The following is a 21503-nucleotide window of genomic DNA, read 5'->3' on the forward strand; positions in this document are numbered from 1 at the left end:
AGTTTTAATTTAATGGAACGGGCCAGGCGCCATCTTTCATCACCTTTATCGCTGCGTGTGTCGAAAGTGTTATCAATTGAATCATTTAGCACGATGACGGTTGGCGCTGTCTCGGGGTTTGGGACACTTTTATCCACCTCTCCAAGAAATGGTGAAAAAATTCTGCTTATCTTAGCTGTACGCTTAGCTCTACCTTGTGGTTGGCCACAATGCCCCGGGCCCGGGAAAATCCACGATTGCGGGTCCGTATTACTTTAATCCGGTGTATGAACAAATCAAATTCCTCTGTCAACGCTAACGAGGCATCTCACGCCACGCAATTTGGCGGAAGTCACCGGAAAGGGGATTACAGTATCTGGAACGCCGGTACACCTGGCGCTGACTCGTATCTTCTATGGCCGGGGCTGCTGACCACGGTCCACGGTCGGTGTGGAAATTCCCAACATTCCAACAGAAAGTTCTACGCTGTAACCGTTATCGGTGCCGATGCAGTTCCACAACCGACTAAGGCGCACCGGGAGCCGATAACGAGGTGTGTAGTTTCAGTGACAGGACCTTCCGCCAATTATTCCCGACCGGATTTGATCCTTCCCTGTTGGTCCCATTTTTATTTGCGATGTAACGGCACGCCGTCTTCCGGCGCACGCTTTTTACGAGCGGCACCACTTTTTCGATCTAAAAAGAGTTTGGGACTCTTTCCGGACAACGCACCGGTACTGTGGTGTGTCACAAATATTGCCAATAGCTGCCATTAATTGATGTGGGGACAAAGCGGATAGAAAGGAGACAGTGGCAATCATTGAAATTCGAAACCACGCTGAGGGCGCTTCCCAGGGTCGGGCAGCCTCCAGGTAAGGCGAGAGGTTTCATCAACCGTAACGTTTGAATTCGTTGTGGCTGTAATATGATAACACCGTTTTCCTAATGATGTACTCTTCGTTCCTGGAAGAACCGGCGGATGAATGGCCTAAAACATCTATTGAACAGTCTCGTAGCTCGACTTAGAGGTTGTTAAAAATGCAAAAATGCACCGAGCTCAACGGTGGCGGGTCACAGAAAATCCCTCCAAGCCCGTGCAATACTTCTAGGAACCGTACACGATGGCAGAGCACTAATTGAAACCCTTTTCCAGGCGCTCGGTAGAGTCCATAAATCACAGATCGGTATCGTGCATGTTGAAAGTATAGTCGAATGAATGGGCCTCTGTGTGTGTTCCACTTCGCGCTGATCCTATGATGACCCCAAAAGCGAGTAAACCCCAAAAACAAACTGAACAAAAAACGTGCCAGGGAGCGCAGGTGACCAACAGAATCTGGCTCGCTGGCTGGCTGGCTGGCTGGCATGGTTTAAGGGCACCAAATTGGCCCTCCGCTCCGGACTAAAAAACGGACTGCACACGGCGGCCAGTTCTTCGAAGTTACGCTATGCAACGGGAGCATGGACAGCAGCTGGGCTTTGTGGAGCCCGCGGAGGTCTTCCCGTGGGGGATTGTGACACTGATAAGGCCGCCGCCGCCGCTGGATCGACCCGGGATGATGGAGATGTTTGGTAGCCGAGGTGAGCTCCGACGCAACGTGAAAAATGTCGTTTATTTCATTTTCAATTTTTTATCACCGTCGCGGGAAACCGGCCCCGTTCCCAGCGTGATTACTTGCCACGTTGTCACCGAGCCACCGAATGATTCCTTCGGCTGACCTACATTCGCGCGTATTGATGAAGCGCCTCTGGGCCTGGGCCACTCCATAAAAAGGGGAAGAAAGACACGGAAAAACCGCGTGGTCCCTGCATGGTGTGTCCCGGTGCGGCCTTTACGGTGGCCAGCGCTGGTTATGGTGTAACGTGTACCATCGTGCAGGATTAACATTCATTGCTCCCGGTCCCGGCGTCCGGTTGCGGCGGGTGGTTTAGGTTCAATTATAAGAGCTCACGTCACGAGTAAAATGTAATCAAGACATTAAGGGATAAGCGATGCCGTTCCCCTGCCACCTGGCACGCGCTCTGTTTACCCAGGGCTTTGATGATGGGACATTGGCGCTTCCGTTATCATTACGGCACTGAATTCCCATATGTTAATTTGCGCCGCCCAAACCGAGCCAGTTTGGGGAGCCGGTTTCAAAGTGCAAATGCCGCCACTGGCAGACTTATGACGAAAGCGCTCGTATCTTCGTAGGTCTAATCCGAATCCCTGGTTTTCGGTGCGTCATCAATAACTGCTGCCCGGTTAGGACTTCAGGTCACGGCGGCTACGTGACGTGCCGTTGAGTAAATCTACGCGTTTTCCAAATTTCCGCTCCGTTCCGAAAGGTCGGTTCCCTGTTTTCGGTGATTTTTTTGGCTCGGTAAAAGGCTTGATTAATGGGGCAAGTAATTTGGCCGTGTGGTCGGACTTCGGTGCGTAGAATGCACACACGCGCGCGCAACGGGGAACCTTGAGGCCCAGAGGGCCTCGGAAAGTCACGAGGGCAGAGTCGGCCTCAAAGGGAACAAAAGCTGAATGGGAGGGGATTCCTTCGAGGTCCTGAATGTTCCGGGTTTTTGGGAGATTCCGTAACTTTTCACGGGCTTGTGGTTGGGTGTGTCATAACAAAAGCGAGCGAATCGATCACGATCACGAACGAGCTGGTATATTTCGGCTTTTTCAGCCGATCGACCGATTTATCGCTAACCGTTGATTGTTGTTGATGTGTTTGATGTTAATGATGTGTTGGTTTAGTCAATTTTTCACTTCATTCAATGCTTCGCCATGATCATTGGCTACCACACAACGGCGGTCACATTATCGGATCATACGGATCGCCGATAGTGGTGATTAATTGATTTGTAAATTAAGGGTGCGAATTGTCAGCACGGAACGGATTCGGCAATCAAGCCGAAATTGTAGTCTGTGATCGTTACTGACCGTTATAATAAATGATTCTCAACACGTATTATTTTAAAAAGAAAATCTTATTTTTTGTTAATATTGCACTGAAAAATGGTAAACAAAAAATGACCACCACGGTAAGACACGGAAACGTGTAATTATTGTGAATTACAAGATTTGGTTTATTGAATTTTTAATCCATTTCGTTTCGGAATGGTTTCGTATTCAACCCTGTAGCGTTTCAGTGACAGCTACAAGTTTTCGAGCAGTAGCGCAGCGAAATCGAGCAGTTGGTGATATTTATTTTGTGTTCGCCGGGCAAAATCGATTCGTAGATCTTTGATCGCTCTTTTGGTAAGTTTTACTAGTGGAAGATAACAAATATGTTCTAATATTTGTTTGAATTTTGTTAGACAGTTCGTTTATTTCGTCCAGCTTCGTTTTACATCACAATGGCTGAAGGTCTGACCGATCGGGAAGCAAAAGAGCTGCTAAAACTTCCGGATGCTGAAACTAAGGTAAGATCATGAAAAACATTTCCTTATCCGCACGACTATCCCTATCACCACCCAAATCCTTTCGATTCTTCATTAATTATTTCCGGATGCGAAAAACACCTTGGGCCCCTTCAGTTTTTAAGGAAATTGCGACAAAATGTTCGGTGGTTGTTTACACGTGTCAGCTGTTTAGTGCCGGAACACGTCATTCTCGCGTCGCTTCCCTGTGTTGTATAATTTTAGATTATTTTTATCTTGGGTAATGTGTTTTTTACAGTCGTTAGTTTACGATGCAATTACAACTACCGGCCCTTCCGGCGACGGTTTGGTCGTCAAGAAAATAGTTCAATAGTTCACTGACCAATCGGACCGGCTCTCGTAAATCGTTATCTTATCGCTTGTTTGCAATTGACTCAGCATGATCGGCGCTTTTTTACGATTGTCTCTCATATTTTTCTTTTTCGGCCCACAGAACTTTCTGTTCCAGCAGACCATGTATCGCATCAAAGATCCACGAGCGTCACTGCCGTTCTACAACGAAGTGCTCGGTATGAACCTGTTGTGCAAGCTGGACTTTGCCGAGGCCAAATTCTCGCTCTATTTCATGGGATACGAAGACATCGCGAGCCAGCCGTCGGATCGTAAGGAATGCGTACAGTGGGCGCTGAGTCGGAAGGCCACCTTGGAGTTGACCCAGTGAGTGGATGACTTCTTATGAATGCATCGACCGATGGAAAATGTATGTTGTACACTTTTTATTACACAGCAACTGGGGAACGGAGAACGACCCCAACTTCTCGTACCACAATGGCAACGGCGATCCGCGTGGCTTCGGTCACATCGGCATCATGGTTCCGGACGTTAAGAAGGCCTGCGAACGGTTCGATAAGCTCGGCGTGGAGTACGTCAAACGGCCGGACGAAGGGCGCATGAAGGGACTGGCGTTCGTCAAGGACCCGGACGGTTACTGGATCGAGATTTTCAACGCCTCCGCGGTGTCAGCCCATTGAAAGTGCTTCTAAATTGTTGATCGCAAAGCATCTTCAATTCACGATTTTTTGTTACATGTTTGTATTTAGTTTAAGCGAAATGTGAAAGATTGTTTATACCTGAATAAAGGTGCGAATGTTGCGGAAAAAACACGATCACGATCTGGTGTCTTTAACATTTATTTTCGTCCCCATCCCCAGATGCAGCTGCCACCGAAATGTCCCGAATAAAGAGCCGCGACGCACGCACGCACGGGAAAGACCACTTGGCCCCCGGACCCGATGCAATCCGTGACCATTTGATGGGCCTAACTAGGCACAGCTGTGAATGAAGCGCTGCGCGGTGCAATGTGCATCCATTTACAGCTCATTTCATTCCGTTCTCCTCGTTCGCTTCGTCTACTGAGCTGAGTTCGTTCAAACGATGGCTAAGAACTGTTGAATCGCGCCTCGGGAATGAAAGAAATGGGGTCTTCCTAGAAACGGTGGCGTGTTGAATGATGCTCCATTCGGCGTGTTGCGTCGTTAATTCTCTTGATTTCGCATAAATGGTACACCGAGCAGCTGCGATCGCATGTTCGGGGAAACGGGGGCACTGGAAGGTACGTGGTTTCTAAAATAGGAAACCATTTGGCAATAGTGCGATGCTGCGAAGCAGCTGCCGGCAACCAACCATACGACATGATATGCGGTGTGATAAAGTTAGTTTTGGGACGCAAAGTATGCGAAAAAGACCGTGTTTCGGAAAAATAAACATAAAAGTAACAAAACCAGCAGACAAGAGCGGAAAGAGAAAACACAAAGCGAACGTCTTGTTAAGAGTTAAGCGACAAATGATCATGGTGATCGCGGATGCTCTTCTTAACTCACTGTTGGATAGACAGAAAGATAGAACGAGAGACAGAGAGCAATGATGTTATCCTCGGGTTTATGTTCCGCGGCTATGCCACGGTACACGATCATCCCTTTCGCGCGCACGCAACCGCAATTCAGTTACATGATCGTCGTCAAGCAAAGGATCCAATCTCGGAGCATGTCTTCTCCCCTTTCTGTGGCTGTAGCTCTCGTTCGGGCGATCGCGGTTGTTTGTTTTGGCCCCGCCAGCCAGTAGCGTGCGCGAATCCGGACAGTGCCGATGTCGGTTGTGCATATCCCATATTCCACATCCCAAGACTGCGAGTGACGGTATTTTACAGTGATCCCGTTTATTTTACCCTTCCTGCGAAGAGACTCCGGAACCACAAAAACATGTGTGTAGAGAACGGAACGGAAGACGAACAGCCAAAAACTGCGACGAATTCCGCGAACCGGCTACCGGCTTCGAATGGCGGTCCAAAAGAAGGCGCACATTTTAATCACGTGCACGTTAGCGTGGCGAAGTATGTGGCGTAGCGAGGTCAGATCAGAAAAACGTGGCCTCAATCGCAGATTTGATCGTAAATTTCAATTAGCCATCTTCTTCGACCAGCCCGAGCAACCCGGGTGGACTGTCGCGGGATTTGTGTCGAGATTTGAATAAATTCGGTTAAGCAATTGGTGGCCGGCTCACAGCGTATAAGTGGTGCTCGGTTCCTTGGCAGTTGTGCCTGCCTAGTTGACCTGGCATGATGCGGCGGTTTGTGAATCGGATTCTGATTGCTGCTGGTTTCAGCGAAATGCCGTTCAGCTAGTGCTGGCCGGCCGGTTAAACGTCATGCCCTCGGTGCGGAATAATTTAATTCGTTGTTTCGGAATTAATTGACGGCACTTGGAGCCGCCCGGCAACTGTTCTCCGCTCACCACGCTCAGCTTGCCTAATCTTTTACGTCTTTCTTACTCCTGCCTGCTGGTGATCTTCCGCTTCGAGATCGTCGTGACGCCCGGCAGATGTGTCCCCGGCCGCCGTCGGGCAATTATTTATTCACAATCCGCTTCGGCTTTCGTCACGCACTGGAGCATACGTTTCGTCTGCCGTGGTTCGAGAGGTGCGCGTCAGTCGTTCCAAATCACACGTCACGGAGTTTTGTGTCCTCCAACACCGCGCGCCATCGCTTGTGTGAGTTTGTTTTAATATAAACGGCACGATCGTTTATGCCCCGATGCTTTACGATGCGGGTTTCGTGTTCTCCCTTTTTGTCCACCTTTGCAACCGGAGCCGGTAATGAATGGTGGAAGAAACACCCGGTACGCCGGTAGCGTTTGCGAGAGGACCTTTCGGTGAAAAAATTAACAGAGGGAAAATCGGCCCCAGGCTGAACGCAAAACGGCACCGATCGGCCACCGACGTCTGCCAACGACGGCTGCCTGTGCCAACGAGCATTGGGCAAACTGTTTTCCACCTTTTTTGTTCGTGCGCGGAAAATTTTATTTTTAGCTACGACAACGCTTTCTCCCGACGCCATCGTCGTCGTCGTCGTGGCCCTCAAATGTGCCCTCGGTGACGACGTGACAAAGACTCACAGCAGAGCAGCACAAACCGTCGTAATGGAAAACAAGAAACGGGGACATTTCTTAGGAAATCGCTATGAGTTCGGTTTGTTTGGTGCTTTTTTTCTGTTCTGCCATTCACATCGTTTTCTTTCACGAAACGCGACCCTACACCGTTGTGTATTGTGTTCAGAAGATTTACATTTTATGTTTGCGCCATTTTACCCGCCTTCGGTACTACTTTTCCGTAAGCCACCATGCGTCTCCATCGGCAGCGTGATGGGGAGTCAAAGAAAGTGCATCACCCACATTATGTGGCTTATTTTCTAGCTATTGCATGAAGTAAACAATAAACAGTGACACATTTTGAATGGCAGAAATCGATAGTATGGTTTAAAAACAGCCTACTTTCTAGTTTTCCTTTGCTAACCACTTCGAACATTCGAACGTATGGACGCTCAACGAACGGTTAGGCGTCTGGAGCGGCGGCTACTGGCGGCGGGGTAAATTTGTCCCTCAGATTACTTCATTCCATTTCCCAGAATCGACGGGACGGAGACATTTTCCCCGAATCCCGAGGCTCGAGGCTGAATCGTGAAAATGAGTGCCCCAACGCCGGCGCCGGATGCTGTGCGCGCTGAGAGCCCGCCTGCGAGAGCTTTTGCATGAAAAGCGCTACCGGAGCTCCATTCGGTGCGCTCCACGGATTGTTGTTCCTCCTCAAAAATCTTAAAGGGCACACGAAATAAACAAATGGATGAAAAGGACACTGGACGGCGCGGTCTCTATCAGAGAGAGCGAGCGAGCGGCGCCCCCCCAAAAATGAGGCTCGCCAGGCTGTGTGCTGTAACCGATTTTCTGCTCGAACTGCTCGAACATTGGCCGCTCCGGTTCCGGCAGAAGGGCAGAGAGTTGGGAATTGCGTGTTTTTCCGTTCAGCGCGCTCCGCAGCAATCCATCAGAGGCAGACACTGCAAGGCATCTTCTCACTTGCGAGAGCCACCGGGTTACGGAGGCCGCTGAGCGCTTTTCTCCTGTGGCTCGCCGACCACAGGCACCGCGAGATGAAGGAGAAAATCCCATCGAAGCAACACTCCAGCACTGGCGAAGGTTTCGTGAAGACGTGCACAGTGCGCAAAGACGAACCGTGTAATCTGACGACCCCCGCGCGACCCCGACCGCCATCCAAGAGGGTGCCACCGGGCCACCTCCTCCAGAGGCTCGGTATCTGTGTTCACGGTGCAAAAGGCGCAGGTAGATCCCGAAAGAGGGGCGCAGAAAAAGTGCCCGAGGCCGGCTGTGTCCACGGGGTGGCGGCTGTGGCGCAACCATAGGGCGCTGGTGTCCGCGGCCGCGGGTGGGGGCGGTGCAAAATTGGCTGCGACATAAAACGGAGGACTGTGACTGTTCCGGGGACCGGGACTGGAATCGAAATGTGACTGTGGCCGTTTCGCATATGTGCCCGTGCGCGTCCCTGTGTGTGCCTGTGTGTGTGTGTGTGATGCTGTGGCGTACGCCCTGTTTTCAAAGATTGGATGGTTTAGGATTTTTTTTTGTTGGTTTGGTAAAGACTTCTCCCACCGACCACCGGACCCTTTGCACCGTCTCCAGGTAGGGGACCAGGCGGAATGGCGTCATGCAGGCTTTTTTGCGGTGTACAATGGGTCAATAATCAGTGAAGCGGTCACCAGCACTGGTGGTGGACCTTGGTGGTCGATGGCGGTGGGCTACTCAAGTTCGCTAGTACCCCCAATCCTGCATGCTGGATGCTGGACAATTCCGTTTTTGCGCTACCTATCCATATCTATAAGTTTTCTTTCGGCTCTCTCTCGCTCTCTCTCTGGGCCATTCTCTCTCTGACAGCCTCTCTCTATCTGTTTCTCATGTTGGTCTCTCTTGAGCGCTCTCGGTGTCGCCGAGCTGCTGTCGCGCATTTACTACCGTTTTCCCTTAGTTCCCAGCGCGAAAAAAAGAGGGCCCCCGCCGTATCGTGTGTGGGGCGTGAACGTGTGCGTACGTGCAAAATGATTTTTCCGAATGAATGGGGCAAGTGAAAAATCGCCCCCTCATGCGCCGTGCGCTCACTAAATCACCACCATCAGCCCCACGGCACGGCACGAACCTCCGCCGCGGATGTACGGGGTTCCAAATCCAACAGCGACCGGGGTTTAAAATTGGACCACGTTTTGAGAGGAAGTTTTGCCACGGAAAACCACGGTGTTGCGAGTGCTGCCGACCGCTGATGACGTGTTGACATTGCAACCGCCGTGCTGTGGGAGTGATTACGTGCTCACAGCATCAACCAAAGTGATTTTGTTGAGATTTTTGATTTTGAATATCGCCCCCGCTAGTGTTAGCGGAAGTCTGAGTGAGCAAGCACCCTCGCCACAAGATGTGTCGGCTGTCGGTGGGTCGGCGGCTGCCCACCCGGAGCATCGTGGTCCCACAGCATCGTGTCCAGCAGCATCCAGCAGCAGCAGCAGCAGCAGGCTCCGAAATGGGGCCTCGGGACTTGACGGGGCCCAATCTTCGCTCCAGAGCGCTGGTGAAGGAAATTTGATAAGCAACTGTGCTGTGAATGTGTGCAGAAAGTGAATTTGCTAGTGAAAATGGTGTCTCCGAACTGAGCCTGAGGAGTCTGTTTTGCAACCTGTGAAAAGGAAGGTGTTTGAAAGGCGACGCCGCACGCGCCTGTCCGTGTTTGTGTGTGAAGAGACAAATCGAGGCGACTAATTAGCATCCCGTTCCGGGGGGAAAAAAGTGTCCACACTCGAGTGATCAGATTTGTGGCGAAGTGTGAGCAACGTTCGAGCAGCCGTCATCGCAACGGATCTCGAAGTGCTCGAACCACAGAGTGGTGGTGCATGTGTAGAGGCCCCCCAATTGTTATGCACGCATCGTTATTCCGTCGTAGAAAAATCTCGTACCGCCGTGCAGTGTGTGTGCGTGTGTGTGTGTAGGGGACCGTTTCGTAACTCTGGCCAGTATTGAGCGGCGGTTCGTTCGAGTGCGTTCCGGAACCGAAAATGCATCACGCTGCTACTAGTGGCGAGCAGGATAATGAAGTAGAACGTAACACCAACAGCAACAGCAGCAACATCGAGTACAATCGTAGGAGCCAAGTAGAGCGGCCCACTAGAGCGGCCATTGCTGCGCTCTCGAGTTGGTGGCTGCAGCACCAGAGCCCGAAGCAAGGTCGCCGACTGTCGCTCCCGGAGCAGCATCTCACTTGGGCGGGTGTTTTTGGCTAGCTTCCGGTCCGAGCGCGCGCGCGAGAGAGAGAGAGAGAGCGCGCGAAAATGAGCAGGAAACGTGGATCCGTTGTTTATCACACTAGCACCACCAGACTCCGGACGGCGCAGTGAAACGAAGGCCCCGCCGAGCCTGACAACTCAGGATCTCAGGATCAAAACACACAGAGCAAGAGAGAGAGAGAGAGAGACACGCACAGAATGCAAGCCATGAATGGGCCGTTGGGGAAAACCGATACGAAAGGCGATCGGCTGCTGATCACTCCGCAGACGATGGATCACAGCCGGACTGGCTGCAGTAGTAGTAGTAGTAGTAGTAGGAGCAGTAGTAGTAGCAGCACCCGGCGGAAGTTGTCCCTGCCGGGCATCTTGCGTCCGGTGAATCTGCTAACGGCGGCGACGCTGGCCGTGGTGGCCATCCTGCACCTGGAATCGGTGCACGCTCAGCGCCCGCTGGGCAACTCGACGTTCGGCGCGGCACACAACTCGTCCGGCGTCATCAACGCCCATCCGGTGCTGACGACGAGCACCACCACGACCACCACCACCACCACCACAACCGAGGTACCGCCCCATGGTGGCTCGCTGCCTCCGTTGCTGGACGACTCGTTCGAGTACGACAGTTCGGACGTGGAGGACCACGAAGACGAGCACGACTTGGAACACCACCACCACTACCATGGTGGCGAACCGGGTGGCCACTACCACCACCAACACCTTCCGAACGAGGTGAATGCCGGGGCGATGCGGAACGGGGGCAACGATGGCGGTCCGATCGGTTCGCGGCAGTCCAGCAATCGGCTGATCAACCCGTACTTCCCGACGCCAGCCTCGCCCGGGCAGGGCGGTTCGAAGGCAGTCGACCCGCAGAACCGGGTCCGGTTCGATCCGGCCGCCCTACCACAGGGTGCGGCTGCGGCCGGAGGGAAGACGAACCTGGAGCCGGCGAACCGGGGACGCTTCAATACGGCGCTCGTCGTGCCGGAGGGTTCGCTGACGACGGACCCGCAGAACCGCGGCATCCTGACGCCGTCGGCCGCGCAAGGGGTGGCCAAGACGACGGAACCGCAAAACCGGGGCCGCTTCAATCCGGCTCGGCCCCGGGGCCGCAAGAAGTCGGCCATCAACGAGCTGCAGCTGGCGCTGCAGAAGAAAACCTCCCAGACCAACATGAACGGGCTCGACTCTGGCAGCGAGCCGATTTCGTTCGGATCCACCACGCACCAGCGCGGCCGGAAGCATCCTCCGCCGCCTCCACCACCACCGGGCGAGCGGCCCGGTGCTGGGGTGAGTGCCGCCGCCAGCACGACCCACCAGACCGGTCCGGGCCAGCACGGCGGGGGCACGGACGCGGGCCGGGGGCTCGGCGTGGTGATGCAATCGCCCGGATACTACCCGTCCGGGGGCTCCACGTACAGTCGGCAAGGGGACGATCCGTTCCGGACGCTGCGCGCCAAGTACAACGAGGAGGTAAGTTGTGTGAAGATGCTGTGTCCATAGTACTGGGTCTAACTGGTCTAAATCTCTGGCTTTGGCAGCGCTACGGCAACTCGGTACCGGAGCAGCCGTCGGACATGGACGAAGCGCTCGGCATGAAGTGCAACTTTGAGACGGAGTGCGCGTGGACGTGGGATGAGACTGACCAGCAAGGGTTCCAGGTAGTGTCGGGCGTCAATCTGACCGAGTCGAACCGGACCGGGCTGATGCCGGGCCCGGGGGCCGACCCGGCGCACAGTGCCGCTGGCCACTTTCTGCATCTGCGCCTGACGCAAGACAGCCAGCCGCACATCCTCACGTCGCCGGTGTTTGGGGCGACGCGCGAGCACTGCTACCTGTCGGTGTTTACGCACCAGAGCGCCATGCACCACGGCAGCATCCGGATTGTGATCGAGACGACCGGCGCGGGACAGGAGTCGAGCTGGGTGCCGGCCGAGATCATGGGCAACGATCTGCGCCGTTGGCAGCTCAACACGTTCCGGATCGATCGGATCTCGAAGGACTTCAAGGTGCTGTTCGAGGTCGTCCCGAACAAGCTCGGTGGTCAGTCGCGGGGCCACGTCAGCATCGACAACCTGCGCATGGTGAACTGCTTCCCGGACTCGGTCAGCACCAACAACTGCAGCTACTCGCAGGTCCAGTGCACGGCCAGCCGGGTGCCGGTTTGCATCAAAACGCCCAAGATCTGCGACATTACGGTCGACTGTGACGAGGGCGAAGATGAGTCGCTGAACTGCGGTAAGTGCGACATCCTTTGTCCGTGGGCCAACCACCTGGCTTATGGTTCTGCCCAATTCTCTCTCTCGCGTTCCAGACAAGATACCGTTCGGGGGTCGGTGTGACTTCGAGACGGGATGGTGCGGCTGGCAGAACTACGGCAACGTGATTCTGTCCTGGGCGCGCCACTCGGGCCCAACACCGACGGAGAAGACGGGCCCGGAGATGGATCATACGCACGAGAACCCGAACGTCACCGGGTACTATATGTTCGTCAACATGAACCAGCACGCGAACGACAGCGAGAAGAAGTCGCTGGTTGGGCTGGCCAGCAACGCCATCATGAACAGTGTCGTCTTCAACCCGCCGCCCTTGGTGCACACCAATGCCAGCTCGCCGTACCGGAACTCGTGCGTGGTGAGTGGGGCTCGAGGGTTTAATCTCGTAGACTGGTGCGGCCATTTGTGGCCATAGGTGCCGTTGCGCCGCACCGTGAAAACAAGTTTAGTTGCAGTTGGAAGCTTGAAGTTTTCAGGTTTTCACACCAACTTGGTCCGATTCCAAAATTAACATCATCAAATCAAACTCCGACTTCGAAATCAACACCAAAATGAGTTGATAAAAGTTCCATAAACCCTTTAGAATCCACCTAAAATATTCGCCCAAAATTTGAGCGTAAGGTAAAGAACTCTTTTCCTCATTCTAGACAGTCTGTAGATTGTTACATCTGGCCATGTTTTCAACGAAATTCCGCACCTAACGAAGGCCAATTCAAAAGAAGAATTATTTTACTATTGGAATGTTTTGAAACATCCGTTATTGTGAGAAAAGTTCCTCTGAAGTGATGAATTTTTGGTATAACTCCACTATCGCTGTGAGGAGTTGAACTTTTCTGCTATATGAGGTCGAAATCAACATTATAGTGCAGCAATCCACAAGCCAGAAGAAGTCATGCAGTACCTCGTGGATGATGAAAGCAAGGTTTTAAGCTATTAACTTCGCTGTCCAGACTAGCCAACCATTGAGAACCATTGTGGCTACTCATGGATCTTGAAGTAGGTGAAAAGACCTCACTCAATTTAACAATATTAGCTAAGTTAATCAAAGCAATCTGGACCAAAGTAATAGCTGAGAACTGTAGAAAGGTTTTTTTTGTTTGAATGATTGACTAAAGCAAATTGCTCACCATCGCTATTTCGCTTTCCACTTGCAGGTCCGCTTCTACGTCCACCAGTACGGGATGAACGCGGGCAGCATCAACCTGTCGAGCGTGGAGATCCGGGAGAAGGAGAACTTCACCACGACCCTATGGTGGAGCTCGAAGAACCTCGGCGAGGAGTGGATCCGGATCGAGGTAGTGCTGCCGAACATCACCACCAAGTACTATCTGCAGTTCGAGGCGCGCATGGGCATGCGCATCTTCTCCGACGTCGCGATCGACGACTTCTCGCTCAGCCCCGAGTGCTTCGGGCTGAACGTGCCGGCCGAGTACCTGCAGGGCTACAACTACTGGGACCCCCGGATAGGCGGCCACAAGCAGCCGCACAAGGATTTTGCCGGGAAATCATGTAAGCAGACATCGGACGATTTGATCCGCAGTCCGCCGACTGATCCTACCCCTTTATCCGATTGCAGACCTGGAGCTCAGCACCTGCGGTGCGAAGGGGCAGCAAGGTCCGACACCCTCCGACTGCCTCGGGTCGTACAACAACACCGAGGCGTTTAGTGCCGTCCACGTCATCGACAGCCATCCTTTTAAGGGCATCCAGGCATGGAAGGTGCCCAACGAGGGCTACTACACGTAAGTGGGGATATCGAGGGGATGACTTTCGTGACACTCGACCGACTTTTTCTTCTTGTTCTGCTCGTGCTTGCAGCATCATTGCGAAGGGCGCTGGCGGCGGTCTAGGATCGGGCGGAGTGGGCTCGTCCCGGGGCGCGATGGTGCTGAGCGTGCTGGAGCTGCACAAGGACGAGGAGATCTACATCCTGGTCGGGCAGAGCGGGGAGCACGCGTGCATCAAGTCGATGGGCTACCGGGACGAGTCGTGCGAACTGCGCAACAAGGCGCTCGCCGTCGACACGTGGCCGATGCACTCGAAGACGCAGCAGGTGAAGAACACGATCATCGAGGAGGGCGCCGGCGGTGGCGGCGGCGGCACTTACGTCTTTCTGGTAAGTCCAGTGCGCGCGGCGTGGTCTACGGCATCTACCCAGGTTCTAACCGTCTTTCCTCTGGCAGCTCAACTCGGCCAACACGGCGGTTCCGCTGCTGGTTGCCGGCGGTGGCGGTGGACTGGGCGTTGGCCGCTACCTGGACGAGGACGTGCAGCACGGGAAACGGTATCTGTTGCAGAAGAAGGACGTATCGGGTTCGGCCCACGGTGATTTGGGGACGCGCCGGGCCGGTCCCGGCGGTGGATGGCGAGCTCAGGCCGACATGGGCCTGGACCCTCGGTACGGGGCCTCACTGCTGGAGGGTGGCCGCGGTGGCTTGCCATGCTACACGCCCCGCGGGACTCACGGCCAGGGCGGGTTCGGTGGCGGTGGTGGTGGTTGCGATACCGGCGGTGGCGGCGGAGGATACGCCGGGGGCGATACGATGATCAACTCCACCAACGGTGAGGGCGGCTCGTCGTTTCTGGCCTCCAAGCGGAACGTGCCCGAGCTGTCGATGGAGTATGGCGGGGCCAACGGTGGCCACGGGGCAGTGCTGATCATCCCCGCCATCCAGGGCTGCGGGTGCGACTATCGGTGCGTGGCGCTCGACGAGTACCGGGCCACGGTCGGTTGCATCTGCCCCGATGGCTGGACCCTCAAGCCGGACAACTATACTGCGTGTGAATGTACGTGACCACAGCGTTTTGCGTCTGACCTTCGCTAACCACCTTCTTCTTCCTCTTCCCGCAGTGCCCACGGAAACCGTGGAAATGAAGTACCTAATCATGTTCTTTGTCGTTGTTGTGCTCGTGCTCTGTGCCGCCCTCGCGAGTCTTATTTTAATACTATGTAAGTGACCACCCTGAAGTCCCCCTGGCCTTCCTCCGACTAATCCGAGCCTAATCCGCTTCCGATAGATAATCGTTACCAGCGTAAGCGCCAGGCGGCGCTGCGCCACAAGATGCTCCTGGAGCAGGATCTGCAGCTGAGCCGGCTGCGCAGCACGGCCGACGACTCGGCGCTGACCAACTTCAATCCGAACTATGGTTGTGATGGCATCCTGAACGGCAACGTGGACGTGAAGAGCCTGCCGCAAGTCGCCCGGGAGAGTTTGCGTTTGGTCAAGTAAGTTAACCCAGCCAGTCAGCCAGCCAGTCCTTCGGCCTCTTACCGGACGACATTTTCCCACTTTCCAGAGCGCTCGGGCAGGGTGCCTTCGGCGAGGTGTACCAGGGGCTCTACCGGCACCGGGACGGTGATGCGGTCGAGATGCCGGTGGCGGTGAAAACGCTCCCGGAGATGTCCACCGGGCAGGCGGAGTCGGACTTCCTGATGGAGGCGGCCATCATGGCCAAGTTCAATCACCCGAACATCGTGCACCTGATCGGCGTCTGCTTCGATCGACACCCAAGGTAAGACTCAGAGAGAGTGAGATCCGGTCCGGTGTTCTCATCCTCTAATGCTTCCGCTGGTCCCCGCAGGTTCATCGTCCTGGAGCTGCTGGCCGGTGGTGATCTGAAGAACTTCCTCCGCGAAGGCCGCAATAAACCAGTAAGTAATGAGGCGGTCCGCAAAAAGAGTGGTCACACGTTACTTACGCTTTTCGCGCCCCGCAGGAACGTCCATCGCCGCTGACGATGAAGGATCTGATCTTCTGCGCGCTGGACGTGGCCAAGGGCTGCCGGTACATGGAGAGCAAGCGGTTTATTCACCGGGACATTGCGGCCCGCAACTGTTTGCTCAGCAGCAAGGGCCCCGGCCGGGTGGTCAAGATCGCCGACTTTGGGATGGCGCGCGACATCTACCGGTCCGATTACTATCGCAAGGGCGGCAAGGCGATGCTGCCGATCAAGTGGATGCCACCGGAAGCGTTCCTGGACGGTATCTTCACCTCGAAGACGGACGTCTGGTCGTTCGGGGTGCTCCTGTGGGAGGTGTTCAGCCTAGGGTTGATGCCGTACACGGGACTTCCGAACCGGGACGTGATGCAGCTGGTGACGGGCGGCGGACGGCTGGATGCGCCGCAGGGCTGCCCGATCGCCGTGTACCGCATCATGGCCGACTGCTGGAATCCGACGCCCGAGGAGCGGCCCTCGTTCTCGAATCTACTCGAGCGCCTCACAACCTGCACCCAGGACCCGGAGGTGATGAATGCGCCGCTGCCGAGCTTCTTCCGGCCACCGTCGAACGAGCGCGATACGACGATCATGCGGCCGCCCGGTAACGACGACTTCTGCCTCCAGGTGCCAAACTCGTCTGACTACCTGATCCCGCTGCCCGGGCCCCGCTCGGTTGCCGAGCGGCTGCTCAGCGAAGCGACCGGGGTCACGATCCCAGACACGCTTATAACCTGCACGCCACCGAAGAACGCGTCACCCCGGCTACTGAACGGCAGCGTGATGTCCGGAAACCATGGCGGTGGCGTTGGAGGCTGTCCTCAGGTGCCTCCCCAGGTGGCGCTGGCGTTGGGGGCACCCGCCGACACCGGGCCGACCTGCTGGGAAACGTCCTTCATCCGCAAGCACCCGCCCGGCGGTCAGGTGTGCCCGGCGAGTGTGGCGCTTCCGCCACCGTTGCCGGAAGCGGGCCCCGAACCGGGGCCGATGGCTAGCACACAGATCCCTCCACCACTGCCGGAGGTGGCCGACAAGCTGATTTCGCTCGACACTCCCCAGCAGACTCCGACCGCCATTCAGCCGCCGATTTCGTTCGGCAACCCGATCACCGTCGAGCCCTCCGCCATCACCAACGGGCCGCTCGCGAACGGCCACGGTGGTCCACCACCGATCGTGCCGGTCGAGTCACCAATCGAAACGGCCAAACTGCTCAGCAGCATTCCGCCTCCGATCACGCTCGATCCGGCCGCGCTTCACGCCCAACAGAACCATGTCGTCGTCGTCGGTGGCACGTCCTACGCCAACATCCGCATGATGAACAGTGCTGCCACCGCCGGGGCCCCCGGCCCGACCGTCAATGGGAACGGCGGGAACAGCAACGGACACCACAGTCACAGTGCTGCAAATGGCCACACGCACAGTAACCACAGTAACCACAACAACAACAACAATAACAACAACAACCACGGTGACCACGCGGTGACGCTGCTGGACAAGATGGGAGGGCTCGGGGCGGTCTACAACAACGGCCCCACCACCGGGAACCCGGGCACGAACGGGCATCACCTGCACCACCACGGCACCGGCGGATCAAACGGGCTAGTCGACAAGGGTGGCTCTGGGGTGGTCGCTCCGCACCAGCAGCAGGATCCGTCGCGCACGGCCGCGCCCTTCACGATCCAGACGTTCAGCGAGCGGTACATCAGCCCGGAGAACCACTCGGAGATCAGCTGTTAAGCGGATAAGCGGCAGACACACAGACTCCGACTGTCAGATATGACAGCCGGGGCAGAACAAAAACAACAACCAAATCGTAAACCGTAAACAAATTATTATTGGTGGACATTCAATTGGTCACTAATTTGACAAAGTATTTCGTAACGAAAGTCAATATAAATATATACATATACCCGTACACAATGCATATGCACACCGGACACTCGCGCCAGCCCCCGCCACCAGGAGTAAGGCATGTAAATAAGCCGGAGATCCCGGATCCCGGATGCTCCGGCAGGCGGACTCCAGAGGCGGACACAGGGAAGGGCAGCGTATAGTAACCCCGCACTCGATGTTGATGAATCCAATATTACGCACACACTGTTACGGAGCGAGAGCGGTGTTGGCGTGCGGCCAACACACACAGGACATTGATGGAAAGGAAAAACGCATTTTTGTTTTGCATTTTCGAAAGCATTTCCCCGCGCCGCTTGCTTAGACGTTTTGTTGCTTTAGTGTTCACCGCAGGGTGTTTTCCCTTAGAATTTGATCCGATAACGATAATGACCAGCCCCGCCCCAGGCGAGTTGCTCCGATTTTGCTCAATCGCTGGCGAGGACATTACGATTACCCGCAAGCACTGATGAGGTTGTGATCATTTGCGCAATTGGTGTTTGAAGCTTTTTTGGTTCACTCCTGAAGAGGATGTTCAACGGAAATTAGTATTCTTTCAAAATTGTGCCAAAAGAGAACGGAAGCAAGAGAGAGAAACAGAGAGAGAGATCGGAGTGAAAAGCGAACCAGGTTAGTGAAAATGCGCGAAGGCGACTTAGGCGAATGTCGGTGAAGTAAGCGATTTAGTATTTAAGCAATGTTGAAATTCAATTGAATGCCCCCGACGACGACGATGTGTGTGTGTATGTTGTGGTCAAAGGACCTACAGGGAGCAAATCCGGACCGCGCAGTGTGTCCGTGTGCCGTGCTTGTGTGCCAGATGTTATTCTGCGAGTTCAAAACTCATCCGCCAGCTAGTGGTTGAATATGTTTCTAGGGTACACACACACAGCTGTTGGCACATTTATTACCGCTATCGCAGGGCGCAACCCCCCGGGGACCCTAGCAGCCCGCGTAAGATGAATTCTCTGATGCCAAAAAACGAAAGAAGCGATAAAAGAAACAAAACAAGAAACGAAACAAAACATAAAAACCCTTTGTACACTAAACGCACATTGTGTGTGACCATTGAGCATTGATTTTGATAGAATTGTACAGGATAATCAGTTTGTAAAGCACACCTCGGCGACCCGGGGCGGCGGTGGCTGCCGCCGCCGCCGCGGAGGCTCCTCGAGCCGCGCCGTGCTGTGTGCGTCCTTCTCAGTGCGGGCTCAGTTGAGGCCGTAGGCGCCTGCTATGAAGAGGGTGTATGTGGGTGAGTGTGTAGAAGCTCTTTTCTAAAGCTGGCCAGCGTCCGGCAAAAAACGGAATGAGAGAGAGAGAGAAAGAGAGACAAACCACTTAAACCATTATTACTACTACTACTAATACTACTACTGCTATGAATACTACTACTAATACTAATCGGAGGGCCCTGAGCCCACAGCCACAGGATCTGTGTGAGTGTATGTATGTGTATGTGTATGTTTAGTGTTATGGCGTAGTAACCCAGCTACAGTGGATGTGTGACACCAGAGTACTACAACTACCGCGTGTCCCCGTGAAACCCGATTTGTATCCCGTTTCGCGGCAGCTGCGTGGCACTGGGAGGAACACCCCCAGGACCCCACTAATATTTACCCGTCGAGCCACGTGGTGTGACCTCCACGGAACGTACTGGATGTCTTTGAAAATGCTTTAGAAATGGACGCTTTTTCGTATTACCAACCACAGCCCCGTTAGCCCCCCCGGGGGGAACTCGAGATAGCTAGCTACTGAGCAGCGTTATATACACACGTACACATTATAAATAAAGCCATATACATAAATGAATATACTACATATATATATATATACCCCCTTATATACACACAGAAACAGCAGCAGCCACAGGCCCTTTGTAGCCCTGTGCCCTGAGAAGTGTGGCCAGGCGGCCAGGAAGTAGTGCCGGTTCTAAATCTCTCTCACTTCGGTTGGTTGGTGTGTATAAATAAAATTCGATCGAAGAAGAACACCGGATTTTCCGGTTTCTCCGGGTCCCCCGCCCCGGGTTACCTTCTAAAGGCAAATCGGGGCCACCGGGACCGGGCGAAGACAAGAATGAGTTACAGAGAGCATGCATGCGTCAGTGGGTGTGTGTGTGGTGATGTTTTGATAATTATTAAACAAAAAAAAACCGAAGAAAAACGGAACGGAGTCTCTGGTGGGGGAGATTCACGAAGGGATTAGTAAACTCCCGGTACAGGGATGCGAATACGAGTAAAGAAATACACACACACACACACACATTAAAAATTACCACACGTGGTGCGTGCTGCGTAAGAATATAAGAAAACAAATATATATATACACATGAAAGCATACCTATATTTATATTTTTTACACACATAAGAACAACCAAAAGGGGGGCGATAAAAGGTGAAAGCCAACCGGCAAGGCGAGGCGTTTTTAGACTCAAAAACGGAAAAATGGGGGGCACCCAAAATTCTGGTATTGAAATCGTTGACAGTAAATGCGGCACATTAAACTAAACACAAAACAACCACAGAGAACACAAACAAGGTATCCTAAACGATAGATCCGCGCCATCCGGCGGCGGCACCAGAGAATTGACGACGAGGAGCGACGCAAAGCGAGCGGGCTATTTAAATGTAAGAAATTATCAAATTAACCTTTCGTGTAAACAAACCACAGCAAACAGAACAAACAGAACAGGACAGAACAAGTGAAACAAAACAAACAAACCCAGCGCCAGCAATTCGTGTGGCCGCCGGGGAATAGAAAATGTTACAAATAAAAAAACCGAAAAAAGGAATAAAATAAAACCTAAGATCCAAGTGGAAGTCAACCATGCTTTAATTACTGTGTATCTGTGTGTCTGTGTTGGTGTACATAAAAACGGAAGCAGGGCAACAACGGTGGCCGGTGGCTTCGATTCAGAGCTTTCTTCCGCGAGTTCCGCACGTGTTCGACGAGACCAGGAGGCCACAATCCTTCCTCGGGCTCCGGTGATCGGTGGCCAACCAGAGTATTAAACCCCCCAAATGAACCCATCACTGTCCTAGTGTTGGAAGTGTTGAATGAAGGAGTCCGGGCCGAACCACAGGAAAAAAGGATAAATATTATCTATTTATTGATATTTATGTACAAAAAAGTGCAAATGAAATGAAAAACAAGTCCCCAGGAGAACAAGCTCCATAAAAGGGCTAAGTCCGCTACACACAGTAATGGGAAGGTCCGTAAAGGAAGGGAAAAGGTTCGAGTGGAGAAACGAATGTCACGTAATCATGAAATCCCATCCAGCATTACAGCATAACTGAACCATACCAATAATAAATAATGATAAAACAGTATGTTTTGGTGTTTCTAATTCGGTTTTAAGTCTCCCTTGATTGACCGTTAACAATTGTGGCCGACCAAAAACAAGCTTCGGACACATGTTCTGCCTTGCTTGTTCAAGTGTACTTCAAATCGGTCATCCGTCGTGCTGTGGAAAAATTGGTTGTTTGAATGTAAATGTCGCTCGGTCACGGTCACGCGAAATTTGGGAGTATCCCGCGGAAGTGTGTGACTAAGCCACGTGCGCTTCTAAACCCGTTTCCAAACGAAACGCCCAGTGACGGAGTGGAATCTGCGTG

General features: G+C 53.6%; 2 protein-coding genes across 3 annotated transcripts; both read left to right on the top strand.

Annotated features, from left to right (window-relative positions):
• The first annotated feature begins 3161 nt into the window (after positions 1–3161).
• LOC128278389 (lactoylglutathione lyase) lies at positions 3162–4502 on the top strand. Of its 2 annotated transcripts, none has more exons than XM_053017116.1 (4): positions 3162–3217; positions 3281–3381; positions 3833–4056; positions 4127–4502. In XM_053017116.1, the coding sequence occupies exons 2-4, from the start codon at positions 3316–3318 to the stop codon at positions 4368–4370; spliced, it is 534 nt and encodes a 177-aa protein (XP_052873076.1). In that variant the 5' UTR covers positions 3162–3217; positions 3281–3315; the 3' UTR covers positions 4371–4502. The 2 variants fall into 2 exon arrangements, with proteins under 2 accessions (XP_052873076.1, XP_052873077.1); XM_053017117.1 differs by having other exon boundaries at positions 3167–3217; positions 3277–3381.
• Positions 4503–10216: 5714 nt separating this feature from the next.
• Positions 10217–17733, top strand: LOC128278424 (tyrosine-protein kinase receptor-like). The gene is made up of 12 exons (XM_053017152.1): positions 10217–11485; positions 11545–12241; positions 12318–12637; positions 13434–13788; positions 13856–14021; positions 14098–14395; positions 14463–15066; positions 15131–15229; positions 15298–15505; positions 15577–15792; positions 15862–15931; positions 15997–17733. The coding sequence occupies exons 1-12, from the start codon at positions 10217–10219 to the stop codon at positions 17731–17733; spliced, it is 6039 nt and encodes a 2012-aa protein (XP_052873112.1).
• Positions 17734–21503: the final 3770 nt, after the last annotated feature.

Source organism: Anopheles cruzii, chromosome 2 (assembly GCF_943734635.1).
Source record: "Anopheles cruzii chromosome 2, idAnoCruzAS_RS32_06, whole genome shotgun sequence".
Taxonomy (NCBI): Eukaryota; Metazoa; Arthropoda; class Insecta; order Diptera; family Culicidae; genus Anopheles; species Anopheles cruzii.